Source organism: Mya arenaria, chromosome 13 (assembly GCF_026914265.1).
Source record: "Mya arenaria isolate MELC-2E11 chromosome 13, ASM2691426v1".
NCBI lineage: Eukaryota > Metazoa > Mollusca > Bivalvia > Myida > Myidae > Mya > Mya arenaria.
Genome location: NC_069134.1, coordinates 34,469,600 through 34,494,018, shown reverse-complemented (window position 1 = coordinate 34,494,018; position 24,419 = coordinate 34,469,600). Strand labels below are relative to the sequence as shown.

At 36.1% G+C, this 24,419-nt stretch overlaps 1 protein-coding gene across 1 annotated transcript in view; it reads right to left on the bottom strand.

Moving 5' to 3' along the window:
* The window catches only part of LOC128213703 (VWFA and cache domain-containing protein 1-like), a 42,721-nt gene that overhangs the window by 8,322 nt on the left and 9,980 nt on the right, over nt 1-24,419 (bottom strand). Inside the window, exons 5-23 of the mRNA XM_052919715.1 lie at nt 22,946-23,081; nt 12,334-12,478; nt 11,408-11,543; nt 10,844-10,918; nt 10,424-10,561; nt 9,596-9,696; nt 8,432-8,564; nt 7,729-7,878; nt 6,960-7,186; nt 6,183-6,258; nt 5,701-5,787; nt 4,878-5,020; nt 4,302-4,483; nt 3,797-3,907; nt 3,194-3,416; nt 2,308-2,406; nt 1,479-1,631; nt 848-963; nt 261-377 (exon numbers count right to left, since the gene is read on the bottom strand). Coding sequence (XP_052775675.1) covers nt 261-377; nt 848-963; nt 1,479-1,631; nt 2,308-2,406; nt 3,194-3,416; nt 3,797-3,907; nt 4,302-4,483; nt 4,878-5,020; nt 5,701-5,787; nt 6,183-6,258; nt 6,960-7,186; nt 7,729-7,878; nt 8,432-8,564; nt 9,596-9,696; nt 10,424-10,561; nt 10,844-10,918; nt 11,408-11,543; nt 12,334-12,478; nt 22,946-23,081 — 2,548 coding nt within the window. The remainder of the gene's footprint in view (nt 1-260; nt 378-847; nt 964-1,478; nt 1,632-2,307; nt 2,407-3,193; nt 3,417-3,796; nt 3,908-4,301; nt 4,484-4,877; nt 5,021-5,700; nt 5,788-6,182; nt 6,259-6,959; nt 7,187-7,728; nt 7,879-8,431; nt 8,565-9,595; nt 9,697-10,423; nt 10,562-10,843; nt 10,919-11,407; nt 11,544-12,333; nt 12,479-22,945; nt 23,082-24,419) is intronic.

The window sequence follows — 24,419 nt, the reverse complement described above, 5'->3', positions numbered from 1 at the left end:
TAGTTCTTGTAAACTGCACTTCCTCTCATTGTGCTTTACAGTTACTGTTGTATGAAGTTTTATTAGATTCTATCCCGTAATTTTCAAGTTATGATCCAAACAAGGAAAACTGCAATGGACTGACCAACCACTCACAGGGTGACTCCAATATACCCCCTTCAAATTTTGGTTGTCTGGAGTGTAATAATATCTTAAGATATGGAACCAAAAAAAATGTTAAATTTTTCACAATAATTTAAAGCTTAAATTGTTGTACATACAAATGTGTGGTTTTGCTGTCGCAGTCGATGTTCTGACACTGGCCGAGCCCTGTTGTAAGCCCCAGGCTAACTGGCGCTAGTTCCTCCCGCTCCAGGGCGCGTGAACAACTTGGGTTCCTAGAATTTAATGATTTGTTTTTTATTCGATATTGCACTGGTATTTCAAAGAACAAATTTGGAAAAACTGCCAAAAGAAATGGATATAAAAATAATATAAAAATTCAAGACAAGGTTAACATTTTTTTATAGGCATAGAAATAAATGAGACAAACAATGAAAATAGCTAGAATAAAATGGCATTGATAAATCAGTACTTTCTTTAAAAGCAAACCATTTCAATACATGTAATATATTGGTGATTGGTTAAATTTTCAAAGGGTTTACTCTTTCCCAAGATTCAGTCATTATTTTTAAACCTAAAGAATAATTAATTTTTCCAATTTTTCAAAAAATAAAGCAATTTTGTTGCAAATTCTAAACCTTGCAAATTTTGCCTAATTGAAAAGAAAATTCAAAAATAAGAACAATCTACAGCCTCCAAATACATTACAAAATTTAAGTGCAGTTAATATTGAGCAAATACTTACATATCCTCTGACTTGAGTAGGTCCCCATTACAGAAGTCCATGGCTAGAGGACATTCACACGGACACTCACACTCCACCTGGCCCATACGGTTACAATTCAGGCATAGACGGTCAACCTGCAAGGGTGCATACAATTAATCAAGCACGTATAATGATATCTTGCATTTCATCAAAATGCCACCAAGATTTTTGCCCTTCACACTGACTAAATGAATATGAATGACGGAAATAAATTTAAAAACAACATTCAACAATGGCTTGAGCATTTCAAAAGCTGTTCATGTAATAATAATGATGATGACGTAGAATCATCATGAACATATTTGAAGCTACATTCTCACAGATTGACCGTTTTGACAACTTTTTTTTGTATTGGCATGAGCAATCTTTTAGCGTAAATGTCTGGAGACCAGTGATATAAGACTGCTTACAAAAAATTCATATTTATTTTAAAAAAAAATTTGCTCATTTCAAGACAAAAATAGTTGTCAAAACAGTCAATCTGTGAGAGTGCAGATTTAATGTTTAGTAAAATTCTGTGCTTGTTTTTGCTCTAGGTTGTTAAATTTCACAAAACAAATGCACAATAAATCATCCATCTTGTTGTTAACATATACAGCAGTCGCCCTACCATGCTGCAGGGACAGAAGGCTGAAGCGATGTCACAGGTCTGGTTGATCATTCCCAGGAAGAGGTTGGTACCCGGCACAGCTACAATCTGGTACCTGGCGCAGTGTTCTCCATGTACAAGATTCGTCAACACTTCATCCAGGCTTGTGTTGAACTGAAATAACAAGAAACATTTTTTTCTATTTTTATGTGACCATACATGTCATACTTAGCGTTCTGAAGCTGTATTCAATATAGTTTTTATTCTTATCCTTAAACATGCTTCAGTGATTCCATTCAGTTTATTGGCCAGTTAATTTTAGTCCAATCCATAATGGCCCAGAGACAGGGAAATTGAGCAATTTTGAAAGATGGTCTTCATTTTTTCTTGTTCTCAAATGCCCCAAAGGAAACAGAATTAAATTGACAGTTTCAAATTTAAAACTTAAATCTGCATTAATAAGCAACATTACCACCAACGCATGAATTAATATGTACATTGACTGACCAAACTTACTCTTAGAATCCACATATTTGAAAGTCGGTAAGATTGTGTTTCAAGTTCGTATTAAGTCAGACTAAACATATTGGATCTTACATGAATTGCAATTTAAAAGCCTCACATTATATGATTATCTGTTCCTAAACACATTTTGTAAATGTTTCTATACAAAAGATACTAAAGATTTGATGGATGCCATATTATATTTCATGTCTAGAGTAATATAAGAAAATACATTACAGCTGTATTACACACTTAACAAGCAATGTCATGTGATAAAAACTAAATACTCCGAATGAAATAAGGCCAACAAGCAAACAGTAATGCGTGAACAAGCTACAAGACTTACTGTGTAGAACCTCTGTATGGTGCGGTCGTTATAGCGGTTACATAGCTGCTTGTGGACAAAGTGTCGATGATTGAGGATGTCATTAGCTACAAGGGGCTCCTGAAATAAAGTTTTGGAATAGGATTAATTCATATCAATTTACATGCAGTAATTAAATATTTTTAGCAATATGTTAAGTTGAGCTGTTTGAAAAATAATTTTACCGGCAATATGCAATTGCTTGTATCTATTTTAGATGTTGGATAATCAACTTTTGAATTTCTTGATGACCACAATTCTTGTATAGAGAGTACTGGGACCAATTGTATAAAACTGATAACTTATACGTAGGTAATTTTGGTTAGTTTGCCCATGCAACCAATTTGATTGGTCGACAGTCATAACTGGATAAACATTGACCAATCACTTAACATTTCGACTAACTTTAACCAAACTAAAGTTAACCAGTTTTATACAGTTGGCTACGGTAGGTCATCATTAATTTCAGATTTTTGTCTACATTTACATTAATGCGTCTGAAACATATCGTAGATAATTGTTTGTTTCTGTGTAGGATTTTAATATATTTCATCAAGAAAATACCATAATTTAATTTTTCCCCAAGTGGTGTTCACAAGGGGAAATATATTGCTATTTTACCCTGAAACAAACATTTTACTTTTTATGACATGCTTAAAATCAAAAGTCATTCAATTACAATTTTTATAAAAATGCACCAATATGTATGCCTTAGTAGTCAGAGTGGGCTAAAATTTTGAAACAGTGAAAAATTGATATTTTTTTCGGTTTGAAACAGTGAGATATAAATTTTATTTCACTTATCAATCTCTATAAACCAAGAGAAAGCATAAAATAAACCCTAATTATTGTATAAAATATCAAATACCTTATGAGTGACATGCTGTTCCTCTACTGGCCCTCGACCATCGGGCTCAATAAGCGATGGATGGGCGACCATGTATCCATCGTCGTTGATGAGAAAACACCTCATACCATGGGCCTTACAAATGGAGATGTGGTCGAGCACCATCTTGTAGAAGTAGCCCAGGGTGACGTCCATACCCATAACTGCGACAAGCTTGTCTGCTGTACTGTGCAGGGACTGAGGGCTGGAAGGCAAGGGAAATTTGAGGAGTTTGGATAAGATTAGAAGCTAGTATGATATTTGATTTAAAGCCAGTAATAACCTGTTGGGCAATTTTAATATGAATGTTGCCAAGGCAGCAAATGTCATTATCCTCCTCCAGCTATGATGTAGAAGCCTACATGTCATGGTATTGTTAAGTCACTTTTCACCATAACAAGACATATCAGCCTAAAATGTTTTGTATTTCTTTAAAAGCAATGACACCCACCATATGAAATTGTCAAAAGGCAAAATTATGGACCTCATTAAACAGGCAGGCACCAACTCAAACTTACATGTTAATGTTATAAATTGGTTTTCTGGTCAGGGTACAGAGCATAAAACAAACCAACATGAACTTACTGTCCTTCATAGACGGAGTGACTGATGGTTACGATGTACCCTGCCCCACCCACATCAAGATACGGGGCGGTCAAGCATACCATGCCCGGACTTTCCATGGCTCTCTCATACCTGCGAGTATAAATGAGCATGATAAATTAAAAAAATCTGAGATTTTTTTGTATACAGTCAAAACATGTTGGCTCGATATCACTTGGTTGATTTCCTCGTTGGCTCGAACTTGACAGTATTGGATATCTAGCCAACAGGATTCGACTGTATATTAATCATAAAATAATAATCCTGTTTAGTCAGAGATCGAGATCAAAAAAGGAAGTTCTTCACTTTATTTCTAGTTTTTGTTCTCATGAAAACTTCTCTTTCAATTAGCCACTTTTGAACTGATCGTCACTCCACTTTATTCACTTATGCTCATCAAATATATCACTGCTAATTTGAACTCCTGCTATAATCCAGCTGGAATCAAAGCACGCCAATACAATCCACTGTGATTGTTATAACTCACCATGGTTGCTTAGTAGGGTCATACGTCTCATGGAATAGTGCCCCTGGGTAGGACCGGAACACACCACTGGGTGTGGTCACGTAACGTCGCACCACGTAGTTCCTCATGTCACTGACCTTGAACCTCTGCATCCAAACCTTCTCTATCCCAGCAGTGGCTGCTACATCATTCCTGACTGTCTCCTAGTAGTTGATGAAAAGTTGATTTTTTCTTAAGTATGGTTTTGTTCTGTTTTATATTGTTTCTTATTTTCAGTACATACTCATAACTAAACTTAAAAAACGAGAGCTATATATTGACTAACATCAGTAATATTTGCACTGCTAATTTTCATTTAGTAAAATAATGATTAAGAAAGAAATTTGGCTTAATGAAATAAGCTACATAAGCTTCTACACTTAAGAAATTTTTAAAAACGGGGGCCAGTATCTGGAAGAAAAAAAATCATATCCATAACACCAAAGTCAAATTCACTATAAGTCTAAAACTTGAAGATAAAATGGAAATAAAGCGAGTTTAATTTATACTTCTTATATCTCTTCTGTTCAAGTAATTAATACTGTTAGTACAACGTACCTTAAAGCCAGGATTGCTGATAAGCCTTGTATCATCAGAAAGATAGGCTACATAGCTTTGGACCATGCGCTTATTTACTCCTTGGTTAAGGTGTTCAAACGGCTGCACAAAACTGTTGGCTGACAGGAACACTGTACTGGCATCTGAAAAACATTCATGGATATTGGTGAATATGTTTCATGGGTCATTCAACATGAAAATAATTTCAAAGGTTAAAAATCACTAAATATCAACAACATAAGTATATGGGAATTAGACAAACTGACAACAATGTCACCCTATGCAGCAGAGACATAAGTTGCAAGTTTTTGTGTAAGTAATAATAGACCTTAAAGCAGCACTATCATAGACTAACTTATGACTTTTCTTTTAATTTTTGTCTCAGAATCAACTGATTTTGGCATCAGTACCTTCAGTTCCATCATATAAGATGACTCGCACAGAACAGATCTTAATGCCTAATGGTTTGGAAAACTGCTAAAAATCTCATATTTCTTAAAGAAATAGTAACTCTTTTAGCCATAAAACATCAATTTGCGAACGTAAATATGAGAATCTGCAATCTGATGTTTTGTCAGCAGTCTTGTTTCACTGATTTCCAGACATTTATACAAAAACTGGCTCATTCCAAGACAAAAAAATAAAAAAAGTTGTTAAAATGGTCGATACCTTAGAAAATACTTTTAAACCAGTATTAAAACAAACCTTAAATTATATACTTCAGTAAAAGCTTACCTACAGCAGCCAGGTGGTTGAACTGTAGAATGTCCACTACACAGCAGTCTTACATTTGATAACATTACAAGGTTCAGAGTGCACCTACCTACAGTAGCCAGTTGTTTAAGGTGCATACACAGATGGTTGGCCTGTAGAATGTCTATTCTGTGGTATACCATGTTGGGTAGGCTCACTGAAAAGGGCAAGCCATAAACTGATAAACAGAAAATAAAAAAAAGATATTTGTATGTGTAAAATCAATGACTTTTTTAAAAAGAAATTTGAAGTGCAAACTTTTTTTATATTTATCGGACTATCCATTTGGTAGTTATCCATATAAAGGTGACATATAGTGTTAAGCACCATATCAATCATATTTCATCATATCATTTATCAGAATACCTACAAACTTAAGTTCAAGAACCTATGTCTGAAATAAGGGCTCATTTAAATGTTGAATCATAGATTTCCCAAAATAATAATCTGGTGAACAACCAATCCTGCCATTCTCTGTCAGAATATGCAAAAAACCCCTGATAATTCAAAAGATTTCTTCACAAACAATTAGTAACTAGTTTAACCACAAACCATGGTTGTCGAGATGCTTGACAGAGTCCTGCTCCTGCAGAATCTTGATGGCCACAATGAATGGTGTATCTTCAACCTTGAATAACATTACACATTTATTTACATTATTCAATCAGTTTGGCCTAAGTGTCTTTACTACTCTGTTTCATGAACCAGTGTTTGTTTTCTCACCATTTGGAAATGTTGCACGGGTCTTTCAGGACACAACAGATCATTCCAAAGAGATTTTAAGAAAGCAAATATTACATGTAAAAAATGTTTTGTGTACTTTTAAGTATTCAGAAATCAAATACCTCATACTTATACCTGATACCAAAATTATATGGAGGTATCACAAATTAACAGTCAGGTTAATTGAGCTATCACAGAGCCAACTCATTGGTGGGTCGGATACTTAAGCTGCACTCCTACAGATAAACTTTTTAATTTTTTGTCTTGGATTGGAATAGGCCATAATTTGCGTAAATGTCTGGACACCATATTAGAAGACTGCTGACAAAAGATCAGTTTGCAGTTTATCATATTTACATTAAAAAAAAGTTTTATAGCTAAAAGCGTTACTTAGAACAATTAAAGATTCAGCAGTTTTCTAAATAATTCAGATCTGTTTTAAAGTGAATTATCTTATATGACTAATTTGAAGGCAATGCTACCGAAATAAGCTAATTCTACACAAAAACTAAAAATAATAATGTCAAATCCGTCAATCTGTGAGAGTGAATCAACGTCACGGAGAATCAAACACTTTATAACCACATACATACGATAACTACATACCCTTTTCCAAATGTAATTGGCATGGAAAACGTTTTGTGACACGAGTGATCCTGATCGGTTGTACGTTTGCGTCACATACATTGTCTGCTCCCCCTCGGGGCGACGCAACATGTTGCTTCGTACTTCCTCGAACCCCGGTACATTCTCAAAGTGCCAGATGTCAGTGTGCATGGGCTGGATGTTGGTTTTGACTGGTCGAGTGAAGGTTGGATGCATGATAGTGTAACCTATAGATTAAGATTGAGATCTATTTTTTTTGGAGCAAAATGAATTATTAAACAATAGATATAATAAATGCTTTCTCTACAACTTCACGCTAAATAATAAACAATAATTTAAATAACTTAAACAGCCAGGATTACAAACAGGCTCAAATCTGAGTTCAGACCCAAATCTGAGTTCAGACTCAAATCTGAGTTCAGACTCAAATCTGAGTTCAGACTCAAATCTGAGTTCAGACTCAAAAGGAAAAACTGCAAAAAGTTATTTCATTGGAACTTTCCTTATATGCAGCATTCCATAGTAAACAAATACTAAGTGTGACCTTGACATTAGAGGTAGGGTCTTGGTAGGGACACATTGTCTTGGTATATCGAACATATGTGGCAAGTTATTTTAAAATCTGTTCATACATAAGAAAAAGTTACAGTCTGGAAACAAGAAAATGAGCCGGACACATGGACCGATGACTGAGGCTGCAATATTAATATGCCCACCTTTTGGGGTATTAAAAAAATCTGGTTATATTTTGTCTTCATTGCCGCCCTACCATGTGTGTTGATCATGAAGGCATAGGAATCATCGGCCTGGTTAAAGTATGTGATATCCTGTACAAGATCTTCCATATGGAGGTCCACACCGCTAACCCCGATTGGCCGCTTGTTGTTCAGGCACGCCATACTGATGCTCATTGTCAAAGCTGCAATTGAGAGGAGATAGCAGTCAAGTACAAGTAAATGATAACATAATGTGTAATTCTGTTATAAGAGACATCTTTCATATGAAGGTGGACGCTGCTTACAATACAATGATCGCTTGTTGTGTATAAATAATTATTTCCATAATGTTACTCATTATCCTTATTGCAAGAGGATTTGAAAATAAAAAGTAGTTTTTAATACATATATATTAACCTTTGAAAAAAAGATGCAAAGATTTTTTTAGGTTTTTAGGAACCATCCAATTACAGCTATTCCCTGTTAAGTATTTTAGCACGTTGTTATAAACACTAGTCAACATGTTCATATCCCTAACTTTAACAATTACCAAAGTATCTTGAATACCCCTGATTTAAACATTCATATTACGATAACCTCATCACTTTTTACATCAACCAAGGTTCTTTCATCAGTGGCATGAATAAAGGGAATAAAGAAGATGGTCTCTTCAAGTAGGGTCATGATAATTGGGGTTAAATCATTCTATTAAATTCAATATTTATTTGTGAACTCCTAAATTAAACATATCCATACCTCCATCAGCTACGTCGATGTAAGGCAAGGAAAAGATGGCGTCCTCGGGCGTGGTTTTGTTGAATGGGGTGTAGAAGCGGCCCACCATCAGACTGAGGTCCCGTGTATCATTAACAGCCACCATCATACCAGCCTGCAGGGTGGGAAATGTGGATTAAAGGAAATGGAATACATATATAATTTATCATTATAACTCACTGGATAATTACTACAAAGGTTGGAAAATGTAGATAGAAGGGTATGGCATACATGTATTACTACAGCTCATTGGATAATTATCAAAAAGGTAACATACATCCCATCAGTTGATAGAAAAAGGTCAGAAACTAAGGCAAGTAGTAAAATCTTGTTCAGAATTTTGTGAAAGTTCACAATGTTGTTAATTACATTGTTATGAACTTTAATAGGTGATATCTTTTATAATATTATGGTGCGCTGATATATTAGCACAGCTGAAACAATTATTTCAATAATTGTAAGAAGCACAGCAGCTCACATATGCATCAATAAAACTTCCAGAGTAGTTAATATTTGAAAATTAACGATGTTTACAAATGTTAACTCTTTTAACAGAGTTCTGAACAATCGGCCAAATGAGTTTTCAATCGGCCAAATGAGTTTTCAATTGGCCAAATGAGTTTTCAATGGACATTACAATCAATTAGCCAGCATGCTAAATGGAATCACTGATTGCATAAGAATGTTTTTGTTTTATATTGAATAATGCCAAGTTCCTTTTGTATAGAGGTTTAAATCATGGGCCTAAGATTCCTGTGAGTAAACAGACTGGTTTTTAAATATCCCTAGAAATAGCATATTTTAAGGATAACTTAATTCGGAAAATGTCACATGCTTTTAGGACGTACCTCTCAGTAGTACATATAATACATGTATGTGGCAAATAGTGTTCAACAACATGTACTCATAAATGATATTTGGTGGATGCCAGTGCAAATTTGTAAAAAAACAACAGAAAACCAGTATAAAATAGGAGTATCTCCATCACACTATATACAAAAAAATCAATTTATTGCATAGATCAGAGAAAAGGCAACAATTTTATTTTTCAGTTTTAAGGCCAAAAAGAAGACGAAATCAGCTGAAAAGAGGAACATTGGAATCCCTGAATATTGTTTTACATGCATAGGAAAACTATGAGCATACCCTGACAGGAGACTTGCTGCGGGAGATAACCTTGTACTTGGTGTAGTTCTGTATGGCAATGTCCTGTAGGAACTGCTTCTCGTACATGATCGGCTTGTCATCTGTAAACATATGGACATGGTGACTTGTGTACATTAATAGGATTTTCTTATTATCTAGCCCTGGTTTCAGAAAAAATATTAAAGTTGCAAACATAAGCTACAACATACTAAGCAAAAACATTATCCCCTTGTCAGCTGCTTGATGGGTTGTTAATTCAGGGCTCCATTAAGAAATTGAAACTGGAAGTATGATATTCCTTGACATCAATATATTTGAAGTTTTCCTCTGGCAGTTTATGCCTCTTTTGTCCAACTAGATACTTCAAATATTTAATAATAATAAAGAATTTGTAACTATAACTTGGGAACTTCACAAAATTGTATATATTAAAATAATTCGTTTAATTTCAAGACTTATTGAAAATGTGACCATAAAATAACACTGACACAAGGTTTTGATATTCTGAACATCCAAGCCTTCACTTTTTCAAGTTTTCTTCAAAATAGTGTTTTAAATTTTTGTGCTTAAAAGGATTCAATTTTGTAAGTTTTGTCATATTTTAGGAAGTAATATACTTCCAAACTTTCTTTAATGATGATCACTATGATTACATTCTGATACTTTTAAGAAATCCAGGTGGGAAATATTGTTTATAGTCTTTGACTGCTTTAAGCTTTACTTGATTTGTATCTATTAAATCAAGCAGTGATCCTTTGCAGACATAATTTTATACAAAGATTGCCATCATTAATTTAACTAGACAGTTGTGCCTTTGGTGCAACTTACTATCAATGACCGCAAATGTGTTGATGATAATCCTGTTGTCCATTCGGCCGTTGTAGTAGGCGATGGTCGACATGACGTCTTTAGCATCTGTCAGAGAAGACAGCAGGCCGCGACTGATGTAGATTACCATGCCCTCTTCTGCAGAAAACAAGAGGAAACATTCAATAACAAACAGGAAAGTAGTTCCAAGTTTAATTAAAAGGTAGACAGGAATTTGATGGCTATATTTGGAATAAAATGATAAACATGTATATCTATATCAATATACAAGTTATTATTTTATACAAATTTCTTTTTGTGCAAAAAGACAAACTTATTTTCATTTTATTAATAATTAAAAACTAATTTCGAAAATTAAAGATGAAATTATTTTGATAATAAAAATTAATAGAGATACTAGAAATTGAGATGCATAAAAACCTTTATTGAACTGTTGAAGAGATGAGCCGATCATCTTAAATGCACGCTGGAACCCCAGAGAATGGTTCGTTGCAACTGAAAGTTAAAGTTAAAGAGAAATTATCATCAATTATCATCAATTACTTTCCACAAAATAGTGATTTTCATTCCGTGTTCAGGTATAAATTAATTTTAGGAGATATCACATACAGATAAAAGTCATATTAACGACCATGGTTATCATCTTAGGAATACCTGAGGAAGGTCTCTTGGAAGGAAATAAGGAATTTGAACAAGAGCCCCGCGGAATGAACATCACTGTTCCTGTGTTCAAGCTTATTTTCAGTCAAATAAGCAGCTCAATAATTATTAGAGCCAATGTTATGGACCACAAGTGTGTATTGTCTCTGGAAACATGTGCACCAAGTTTCATTGGAATATCTTGAACAGCTTTTTAATATGTCAAGGTTAGAAATTTGAACAATGATGCCGTGGACGCCATCACCAAGGCTATGATAACACCTAAACATTTTTTCAGCGAAAACAGACAAGCTAAAAAATGTCATCCATGAACATAGCAATTACCATCTTCCTTTATAAGGTTATCAATGAATCGTGAGAAGAAGAATTTGGATTCCATCGTCATGGGAACGAGGCTGTTTTTCACGCAGTTGTCATCACGGGCGTAGGTAACGTCCGAGGCCAACCCAACAACAGCAATCTGGAACAATTTTTTTATTATTGTATTAGGATTATAAATAAAATCATGGGTCATGATTACAAACTCAAGTCCAGGTTCAGACTCAAGTGGCGAAACTGAATCTTCATTTCATTGTAACTTTCTCTCTAGTTGAGAATTGATGATAGGATTTGCTGAATTTTGTTGTTTACATGTAAACATATTCTAACAAACAAGTTGTTTATTCCTTCGTCTCAAGGTTTTCCTGTTTATTTTTCGGTCAATTATTACATTCATTTTTGTAAAACAAATAGAATAGAGATGAATCTTTGTAATTAAATGAAAGTGCTTTTCTGAGTCTTAGTCTAGACTTGGACTGAAAAAACTGTTCGTACTCAAGGCCCTCTTGTCTTTTTCTGGACAATTAAGTGTATTTGCACTATTAAAACTTACGGAACATTTGTACAAAATATTTTGGCTTTGGGAACATATAAATTTGAATTTTTGCAGATTTTTTTGCATTGTGTTAAGTGGAAATACCTCCAGTGATGCCTTCAAAAATTTATATGATTAAGTGAGTATTTTTGTTGGAAAATATATTGGCACTTAGGAGTCATAGCCAATTATTACAGTTTTAGCAACATAGTTACTATTGTAAAAGTAACACCCAACATTCTTCCAAGTGGACATGCATGAGTGAGATTACAACAATTTCACGACCAATTTCAAACCAAAGGACGCAATATAACCAGGATGAAACCTTGGGATTTAAATGTACTGTATTCAACTATTTCAAGACCCCTAGCAACAAAGTGCGCCAAGAAAAACATACCCGATCTTCCTCAGAGAATGACATGATGAGATTCCGGGCGATGCTCTTTGCCGTACGCATCTGGGACGGGCTCAGCGATATGCCATGATCAATCAGAATTACAACGTGCTTCGACTGTGGTTGGAGTGTTGACACATACACATCCCTGGAAATAGAAAATTGACACACATTGTTAGGGTGTCTTATTATATATATTGAGTTTGTTACAAAATTTTAGCGTAAAAGTCATGTATATGTACATGATTAGATTTTCACATAAAACAAAGACATGCTTCAACTTAATTAAGTAATAATACATACATTAAAGCACATTTTAATCACATTATATGAATTGAATGCGATGTGATTATTAAATAAAAAAGGCTTTTTCACAATGGCTTTGAAACCATATTAAAACGGTTTAATATGTATCGCAGCTCATCAATACCTAAAAGCAGTAAATGAACTTAGTAAATTTATTCCACCGAGTACTGTAGCCAATTGTATAATTCTTTTGATTGGTCAAAGTTAGCCAAAATGTTCATTGATCTATCAATATTTTTATCAAATAAATACTGTTGACCAATCAAAATACTTGTATGTGCAAACTCGCCAAAATATAACATGTGGATAACTTATCCAGTGTTGTGCAATTGGTTGAAGAAATGCAAAAGAACTTATTTATATTTCATCTTACCTTTACATATTTACATCAAAATAATTATATCATAACACTTAGTACATTGTTTTTGTATCAACAGCGATCTTGGGCCTAAAAAACACACACATTTGGTTACGGTAACCCGACCCTTCCTACGAACTAGGTGCTAACCTTACCGTTTTTATTGTTACTTTAAGTGTGTGTTTTAATATGTAGTTTAAAACCATTCAAGCTTAAGACAGAATATAATTCTAACAGCATTCTCCAATGATGAAAATTAGGTTCTTATATAAGCCTAATATTTATTTTTTTAAAAGGCCTACCTACCCCCTGTTTTTGAAAAAGATGTTACCCTAACCAGACATTTTTTGTATGGCCCAGAATATTATTGAAATAGGTTTAACACAAAAACAGAATATTCATGTACTGAAATACTCGTGAAGTTAATGAAGCTGTATTATTTATCAACATCAATCATAAAATATAAAACAGCTACATAACGCATGAAGTGAACCTTTCATAGCAGCAATAAAGGTTTCTCTCATACAATGAACTTTGTAATTTACTACCTCATTATGCAAAAAGCAACATTTCAAAGAAAGAGCAAAATTCTATCATATAATGAATTACATACTCATATATTTTTTAAATGTCTGGAAACCAGTGATATATAAGACTCAGCTGACAAAAGATCATAGCGCAGGTTTTCAAATTTACATTCAAAACTTCAAAAATTGAAGTTTTATGCCGAACAACTCATTTTTCCTAAAGCGTTATGAATGCTTTTATCCATAAAACATTTAATTTCAACGTAAATATGAAAACTGTGATCTTATCTTTTGTCAGCAGTGACTTATATCACTGGTTTTACAGACTTTAATGCAAATATAGGATCATTCCAAAACAAAACAAAAAGTTGTTAAAATGGTCCATTTGTGAGACTGCAGCTTTAAACACAGGGATACCTTTAAAATCATCCTTAAACAATGTGAAAAATAAATTTCAACTAGGTAAGGAAACAGTGCGGCTTTTTCTAGTTTTGTGAGTTCATAGGTGTCAAACATTTACACTAAATGTCACTTTCATTTCATCATCAGCGACTGAATCAAGAAGCACACATTATTCAAAATTTATTTTAGTCTACTTCAAACCATAAGTTTTTGACTAGAGAATTTGGGACAAGGTTAAATTTGCTTATAATTAATAGTTGATATATATTTCTCTTACTTTACGATTTTTTTGTTTTAACTTTGTCTTTATGGGACTCGCTCATGTTTTGTAAAATGCACTTTTTTTATAACAAATTTTATTACAAAGTGTGGAATGTTAAAACTAATTTAAGATACTGGTAGATGGAACCAATCAACATTGAATACTGATATATGCTCAAATATTGTCTTTGAAGTCCACGATTTTTAATAGCTTTGTAACACGATAAAAAAAGGTTTAAAAATTAAATTATCGCTTACAAGTCAAGTGTGGGCAAGCAGTTTTGGTGTCAGTTTTTTTTACTGTACCAGTGTGAGTTCCCTCCCAACGGAAAACCATTTTTTTAAAAATCTTTAATTGTTTTGTTTTTTTCTGCAATTTCAGAATCAAAGAGTAAAAAAGTTATAATAATAGTGTTTTCATATGCATTACTGTATAAAAAACAAATTTGGTTCGAAATCATGAGCGAGTCCCTGAAAATTACAATGATTGTGAAAATTTGACAACAATTAAAAACAAAACGATTAATAACACAATGTTTTCGTCAGAATATGGACTTTCGTTTCAAAGTGTTATATTTCTGTCTGAAATATTGTATGATTGAAAACATAAAATAAAAACACCAGAAAAAATCTGTATTACGCAGTTGCTTAGTGTAAACAAACTTTTTTTTCCGATTTTAACGCTTTTGTTAATAAATCTACTATCATCTTTATTTTAAAAATAAATTCAAGGTAAGAAATATTATAAATACTTCATTCATGGGCTTCTCTGTGGGATTGTATTACTTTTCATCATTGTGTAAAGATACATTACACTCGACCATTGGTCTTGTAAAATATGGGCTTTACTGCAAGCAACTCGAAGTCATACGTACAAGCCCACAGATCAATCGACTAACATAATATGCCCTATATATACAATATAACACTTAATATAAATCATATTGTATAAAATATCAAAAAAAGATTATATCATTTTTGTTTGTTTTGGATAAGTTTGAAAAACTATATTAAAATAAACAATAAAAATAATAATTGATTACTATGGTTCTTTTAAAAAGAACTGAAATCTCTAAATCTCAATCACAAGAATTTTTCTGATCTGATTTACATTAGTGTTGTTTTTATAAAAAAAAGTGTTAAAAGTTTAATGCCACAAAAATACACATTGTATATAGATCCCCCACGATGTAAACTCATTTATTTCTAACCTAACAGCATTCTTTCATAATAAAACAAGAAAATATCATAACAATTTCACAGAGTAAAAACCATGTGTTTTCTTGCCAAGAACTATTAAAAGATAGGGGAAGAAAACATGAAAATGATTATCCTCCACCCAGGGGCTCTAGTCTGTGGCGTGGGGCGGAGGTTTTTAACATCAGGGAAATGTATTGGAATAAATTCGTAAAACAGTATCTTTTTGAGAACGATTTTTTATCCACAATGATAATAATTTTTGCTCAGAATGGATGACCCTGAAAATTTAACTGCAAACATTTTTAATAAATGTTTAAAGAATAAACGTTTACTTTCCAAATAAAATAGTCCTTTCCAGAATGCATTCAAGAAAGTTATTATTATCTGAGGATCGTAAAGTCTTAAAATAGTAAGAAACACAGACCTAATAGAATAAGAAAGATTTTACAGTAATATATTGCTGGGAAAAAAGAAGGAAGGAAAACAGAGAAGTAAAATTCTTACTAAACTTCATTGTTCTGAAACAGGTACTATTTGAAATGAATTTCACTGAAAGACCACACACACCTGTTTCTATTATTTAAAAAAAAAAATTAACCTAACTTTTTGGACAGTAGAGTGAATTTAACATTTACCCATTTATTTGCGTTTTCAGTAGAAAATCTTGGAAAGGCTCCAATCCATGACCGGGCTCTAACCCATGACAGGGCTCTAACCCATGACAGGGCTCTAACCCATGACAGGGCTCTTACCCATGACAGGGCTCTAACCCATGACAGGGCTATCACCCATGACTGGGCTCTCACCCATGACAGGGCTCTCACCCATGACAGGACTCTCACCCATGACTGGGCTCTCACCCATGACTGGGCTCTCACCCATGACTGGGCTCTCACCCATGACTGGGCTCTCACCCATGACTGGGCTCTCACCCATGACAGGGCTCTCACCCATGACAGGGCTCTTACCCATGACTGGGCTCTCACCCATGACTGGGCTCTCACCCATGACAGGGCTCTTACCCATGACATGGCTCTAACCCATGACAGGGCTCTTACCCATGACAGGGCTCTTACCCATGACAGGGCCCCTACCCATGACAGGGTCTTACCCATGACAGGGCTCTTACCCATGACAGGGCCCCTACCCATGACAGGGTCTCACCCATGACAGGGCTCTTACCCATGACAGGGCCCCTACCCATGACAGGGCTCTCACCCATGACTGGGCTCTCACTCATGACTGGGCTCTAACCCATGACAGGGCTCTTACCCATGACAGGGCTCTTACCCATGACTGGGCTCTCACCCATGACTGGGCTCTCAGCCATGACAGGGCTCTCACCCATGACAGGGCTCTCACCCATGACAGGGCTCTCACCCATGACTGGGCTCTCACCCATGACTGGGCTCTCACCCATGACTGGGCTCTCACCCATGACAGGGCTCTTACCCATGACTGGGCTCTCACCCATGACTGGGCTCTCACCCATGACTGGGCTCTCACCCATGACTGGGCTCTAACCCATGACAGGGCTCTTACCCATGACAGGGCCCCTACCCATGACAGGGCTCTCACCCATGACAGGGCTCTTACCTATGACAGGGCTATCACCCATGACAGGGCTCTTACCTATGACAGGGCCCCTACCCATGACAGGGCTCTTACCCATGACAGGGCTCTTACCTATGACAGGGCCCCTACCCATGACAGGGCCCCTACCCATGACAGGGCTCTTACCCATGACAGGGCTCTTACCCATGACAGGGCTCTTACCCATGACTGGGCTCTCACCCATGACAGGGCTCTCACCCATGACAGGGCTCTCACCCATGACAGGGCTCTCACCCATGACAGGGCCCCTACCCATGACAGGGCCCCTACCCATGACAGGGCTCTCACCCATGACAGGGCTCTCACCCATGACAGGGCTATCACCCATGACAGGGCTCTTACCTATGACAGGGCCCCTACCCATGACAGGGCCCCTACCCATGACAGGGCTCTTACCCATGACAGGGCCCCTACCCATGACAGGGCTCTTACCCATGACTGGGCTCTAACCCATGACAGGGCCCCTACCCATGACAGGGCTCTTACCCATGACAGGGCTCTTACCCATGACAGGGCTCTTACCCATGACTGGGCTCTCACCCATGACTGGGCTCTCACCCATGACTGGGCTCTCACCCATGACTGGGCTCTCACCCATGACTGGGCTCTAACCCATGACAGGGCTCTTACCCATGACAGGGCCCCTACCCATGACAGGGCTCTTACCCATGACAGGGCCCCTACCCATGACAGGGCTCTTACCCATGACAGGGCCCCTACCAATGACAGGGCTCTTACCCATGACAGGGCCCCTACCCATGACAGGGCTCTTACCCATGACAGGGCTCTTACCCATGACAGGGCTCTCACCCATGACTGGGCTCTCACCCATGACTGGGCTCTCACCCATGACTGGGCTCTCACCCATGACTGGGCTCTCACCCATGACAGGGCTCTAACCCATGACAGGGCTCTTACCCATGACAGGGCCCCTACCCATGACAGGGCTCTTACCCATGACTGGGCTCTCACCCATGACAGGGCTCTTACCTATGACAGGGCTCTTACCTATGACAGGGCTCTCACCCATGACAGGGCTCTTACCTATGACAGGGCTCTCACCCATGACAGGGCTCTTACCTATGACAGGACTCTTACCCATGACAGGGCTCTAACCCATGACAGGGCTCTTACCCATGACAGGGCTCTTACCTATGACAGGGCTCTCACCCATGACAGGGCTCTCACCCATGACAGGGCTCTTACCAATGACAGGGCCCCTACCCATGACAGGGCTCTCACCCATGACAGGGCTCTTACCCATGACAGGGCTCTTACCCATGACAGGGCCCCTACCCATGACAGGGCTCTTACCCATGACAGGGCTCTTACCTATGACAGGGCTCTCACCCATGACAGGGCTCTCACCCATGACAGGGCTCTTACCAATGACAGGGCCCCTACCCATGACAGGGCTCTCACCCATGACAGGGCTCTTACCCATGACAGGGCTCTTACCCATGACAGGGCTCTTACCCCTGACAATTTGACCACTAGTCTCTCTCCCTTAATAATTGATTTGAGTCAAACATCTAGAACTATGTACTTTTCAGACTAAATATAAAATCTTGACAAACACACTCAAAACTAAGCTTTCTCATTGTTTAAACTCGCATTAGTTCTCTTAAATGTTCATGTTTAAGATACATAAGTAAACCTAACAGTGTTTGGCAAAGTGTACCTTGGTTATTTTATTCTGTAAATTTGTGGTAATGTAAACAGGGCCAACTTTGAAGATAAGTGCTCATATTTGTATTTTGTGCAGTTTTACAATGACCTAAGGAAGTTTACATATTTAATCAGCTATTCAAGGCCTTTGAAGTGCCTTAAGGTGTATTTAAACAAGACATGCATGTTTACAAAAAACTTCAGGGTTTTTGCACATTAAGGAGAAATCGGCATTCTTGTCAAGACAATTAATAGCCATGTAAAATTTGCTGGTTTTTGTCATCTTATTTCTTTGCAGAAAGTAGTGCAAACTGAATCAAATTTAACAATGTGGATACAATTATCAACCCATTTAATTGTATGTTATGTTGCAATAATGAGCTACATATAAATTAAGTGGGTGGAATGAGGGGATGTTTTGTCCATCAAAGTCAAATCAATTAAAAAATACAAATTTACCGGTAAATGTAAAGCGAGAAAAACTTCGAAATTTATTGAATAATGGAACAATTTATCACAAAACCATATTGATCAAGATATAATGCCAGTAAACATTGTCTCCTAGTTTCAGCATACTGAAGAAAATATAAATCTTCTATAGTTTAATGTAAAAGGGGCATTACTCATTTGTTACTAATGAAATTTACCCCATGATCAGCCATGACTGACACATTATGCACACAAACACTGTCACCAAGTTTCGTCATGATTGGATAACAAATACTTAAGTTATTGTCTGCACAAGTTTTTGCTGAAGTCGTCAAAGCCACTGCTAAAAGTAATACCTATATGTTACCTTTATGGTGACACAAAAACTGACACCTTTATTAAAGTATTTATGCAAACTTTGCAATTAATACAAAGTCATACCTACATGCTATGTACAATATTGTAATTTAACTAGTATCGTAAAATACATTTCCATTTATAATTGGGATCGCACGAGTTTCAATTTCAAGATTTTCTGTTTGCCGTCCCCCAACAACATTTGAAAGCTCAAAGACAAACTTCAAGTACATTGGCCAGTTTAAATATTTACAATCTGTTTCAAATTCTGATTTTCAATGGAGACGGGTCTTACTCGAAAAACCAAAATGATAAAAACAGAATACCGGCATTTTCACAATATAGCTCTAAATGAATTGTAGTAAATTACGGCTCCAGAAGATCAAACAGATTCAGAAAGATAAAAAACAGGAGCAAATATTTGTCAAAGGACCCCGCATTATGTCCTGTTATTGTATTCGGGCACAATGAAGGCCACAATGAATACATTCGAATTTCCTCTAGCTATTCATGATGTTCAAATACAAGGAATCCATTAAATACGCAGGTTAAATACTTTTTTTGCATCACATGTACTTTTCCCATAATTGATAAGAAATTGTTTTACTGAGACAGTTTTCATATTATGCACCTGGAGTCCCAGGATTTCACTAAATGATCTTAGTTGAAGCTTCAACAATATTCCAATCTTTAAAGCTGCATTCTCTCAGACTGATTGTTTTGACAAGTTTTTTATATATTTTTTCTCTTAGAATGAGCCAAATTTTGCATGAATGTCTGGAAACCAGTGATATAAGACTGCTGATAAAAACATAATTTCCCAGTTTTTTTTATATTACGTTTGAAAATTGATGCTTATGGCTAAAAGCGTTACTAAAACTTAAAGAGAATTGAAAATTAGGGCAGTTTTCCAAACAATTGAGATCTGTTTTATTGCGAGTTATCTTATATGACTGAATTGAAAGCATCTATGCCAAAATCAGCTGATTCTGAGACAAAATTTAAAAAGTTGTCAAATCGCATAATCTGTGAGAGTGCAGCTTTAAGGACCGCAGAGGAAACCCTACCATTCCCCTGTTTAAGCAGGTCTTTTGTAATTCAGTTCTTATTGGCATGTACAAACATTTTTTTCTCAGCTTATTTTTTTTCTACATCAACATGCATACAGTGCTTCAGAATTTATCTATAAAATCTACCGACTTCCTAAAAAAATAATTTTCTGCATAACTGCAAAATAACTTCAAAGCTCCAATTGATCCATATTCTTTATGGCAGAATGTTTGCAACTGTAACCACTTTGCTTTTATGTGGCATAAACATGGGAAATTACTTCACTTCAAAGAGATGTTTCACAATGAAATATGCTAATTTTCATATGCTAGACAGAGAAATGCGGCAGTTTTATGTATTGTAGCATAGAAATGGAAGATTCGATTGCAGCGCATGAATTTCCTCAGGGAACTACAATGTACATGCAAATAAAGCATCGGGGAGAAAAAATAGTGTTTATTTTTGGTCTTCTGAACAATGAAGTTGGCAGGCCAAGCACAACACGGCGCCAACTTAAGACCAAATGCAAACTTTTTTAGTGTTCTAAATAACCCACTTTAAAAAAAAGAATTAATGACTTCATCGTTTTCGTCAAAGGCTTCCTAAATAATTTGATCAGAATAAGTCATCTTATTCATGCAGATCAGAGGCGGATCCAGGATTTGACGTAACTTATGGGCGTAGTCTTTTGACCTGTGGCCCTCGATCAGGACCAAAAATAATTTGATTTACAGGGGGGGGGGGGTTTTGAGGGTTCTTCCCTGAAGAATCTTTTGACAAATTCTAGTTCAAAATGGTGCATTATGGGCGTATAATACTACTCCACCCCAGCCCTAGATCCATAAGTGCAAACATAAGAGAAACACTTCAATATGAAAACGAAAACTTCAAACAAAAAAAGCACCACTTTTAATATCATTTCGATTTTCCTCAGTTCAACATGGGATACGTTTGTAATGTCAAGGTGAACATATGTATCATGTTTCAAGATAATATCTTAAAGGGTTTTAAGAAACAGGCAAACTGTTAAGTTTTACCCAAAAACAAAGACACAAATAATGCGACAATACATAAAAAAATCCCCAAAAATCAGTAGATCTACAATAATGAAAATATGAAAGAAAAATTACAATCATATACATAGATAAACTCACAGATGTAGAACCGCTGATTTTTTTCAAGGAGTAACAGATTGAAGATATTTTCAACTTCAAAGAAATTATTGTTTATGTACACAGCACTTATATTTTGATAGCATGGGCTATTTCTGCTTTTTTCAATTACCACTATGTATCAGACCTAATCCTTTTTTATCATTTCAATTTAGGAACTGTTCAAACATTAACGATAAAGAAGATCACTACCAACAGCTTTTTTCCCTGTATTTCTGTTTTAAGATTTGTTTAAGAAAGCTTTAGAGACATCATTTAAAGCTGCACTCTCACAGATATACCATTTTATCAACTTTTTTTATTTTTTGACTAGGAAAGAGCAAATTTTTGCGTAAATATCTGCAAACCAATGATATAAGATTGCTGACAAGAAATCAGATAGTAGATTTTCATATTTCAGGATGAAAATTAATATTATATGGCATAATAAGAAAAATGCATAAAACATCAATTTTTGAACTTATATATAAAAATCTGCGATCTGATTTTTTGTCAGTAGTCTTATATAACTGGTTTCCATGGATTTTCATAAAAATTGGCTCGTTCCAAGACAAAAAAGTTGTCAATACGTTGTCAATCTGTGAGAGTGCAGCTTTAAACACTGGTGAACAGTTTTATAATTTTTTTTGGCTCAACTCATTCTTTGTTTATGAAATGATCTAGTTGGTTGTAACCAAATTATGGTGAATGTTAGAAGTGATGTTCCGATGATAGATTGGGCCTGAAAGTCACATAGTGGCGACAATCGATTGTATTTGGTCATAATCGATCATCGATTCAACCGGAAAGTTGTTTTTCTTCCTTCCTCGCATTATTTGTGTTGGGTTTCTTTCCGTCAATTTTCTCTTTTGTGTACATTTATGCATTTTGAAGTGTTCAGTTGTGATCGTTTAACATCAAACATACACATTACATAAGTCTGGTTAAGTTAAGGGTTAAAATTATTGTACAAGAATATAACTACTACAATCAAGGTATTGTCAACTCAAAAACTGATTGTACTATTGATTATCCATTCCTTGAGTGGAACCGATTATTTATAATCAAACTGGAACCAATTCCAACACAGTTACACTACAGTGAATGTACTTTATGCTTTTAGCATGATTTCAGGGTTGGCAGGGAGCTGCAGAAAAGGGGCAGGAACCTGCAGAAAAGGGACAGTGAGCTATGGGAAAAAAGGGAACAAAGTACTATCGGGCTGTTAAATTATTACCTTAAGTAGCACACTAAGTATTACTTTACAATATAATGCATTTAACAATATATACCTGTGCCTGACATCATGCATGGTCGGACAGTTGCCCCACTGGAAGGTACTCCCTGGGTACTCGTTGTGTACTCCATCGATGGAAATGAAGTACTGCCACTTTAGACTTGGGAAGAACTTCATGTTGCTCTTCCAAACTGAAAACATGCAAAAGACATTTTACCAGAAATCGAAATAAGCAGAAGCACAAGATGGCAAGCCTGAAGCAGACCTCACTCCTGTGCACAGTGGTCAAAAATTGGCTCAGTGTGAGCATTAATTGATAAGCTCATAGAGAGCTGAATTTTCTACCTTCTGTACCCCGTGCGTAGGAGTGACCTGGGTTTGTACACATACCATGGTTTTGTTATATGATCATATGACGTATATGCAGGTTATATAATCTTATAATTATACAAATATATGGTATAGCTTTCGGGCTTGTATTTAAGTAAAATTGTGAAGGCACCTTTATACATAGTTTTTGTTAATGGGGTCCAAGGAAGGATAAAGGCTCACAGGATAAGGGGGGCACCTTAGATTTTTGGCCAATTTCAGTCTTTTTTGGTGCATTTTTGTGTAATTTATGCATGATTTCTCTGTTCCAATCACTTGGACAATTTAGTGTGTGTGTGTGGGGGGGGGGAACATTCCTCTGCACATATTTACCCCCCCCCCCCCCCAATACGCTATTGTATCCATCCTACGGGCAGGTAAATTCAACTTGACCCACACTTGATATATTAGTGGCCACCAAACAATACCTGGAAATTCGTTTTATGTTGTGTTTTTTTGTGTTGCTCTTTTTTTCTCTGCCAAGTGGGAGTCAATATCAATGAAAGCCATGAAAACTGAGATGTTTACCCTTGATAACAGAACTAATGATCACCCGAGCCTGCAGGGTCTTTGAAGCATGGATGCCTCAGCTCATAAACACCAGCAATAAATACTGTATCTGCCTAGCGATAAGGCCAGATTGAACAAGGGTAAATTTGAGTCAGTGGAGGTGATCTGGGTGGAGAGGTCAATACAGTTCAGCACTTCAATAGTGTCAATGGGGCCATCTTTCAAACCATTGTATCATATGATCCAATTTTAGAATTGATACTTTTTAGAATTAAGAATATCTCAACTGCTGGTTATAGCTATATTGGTCAATTTAGGCAATGAATGTTTGCCAACGTAAGAAAAAGCGATTAATTTTGTGAGCGACAAAGTCAAACACACTTTTTATATATTCAACTGAAATTTATGATCCAAAGTGTTTTGTAGTAAGCTATTTGATGGAGAGATGGCCCCATTTTGAGTAGTTCTTGGAATATGAATTATCAGGGCTTTTTCCCTGTTCTTGGGGGACACGTACATGCGCCCTTCAGAAGGGAATTTTCACATTGTTTTCCTTTTTAGGGGAGGGGGGATTTTAAAGCTGAATAATACAACAAAAAATGCATACTTAAATCGTGCAGAAACCAACAACCATGAACCACATATGAACA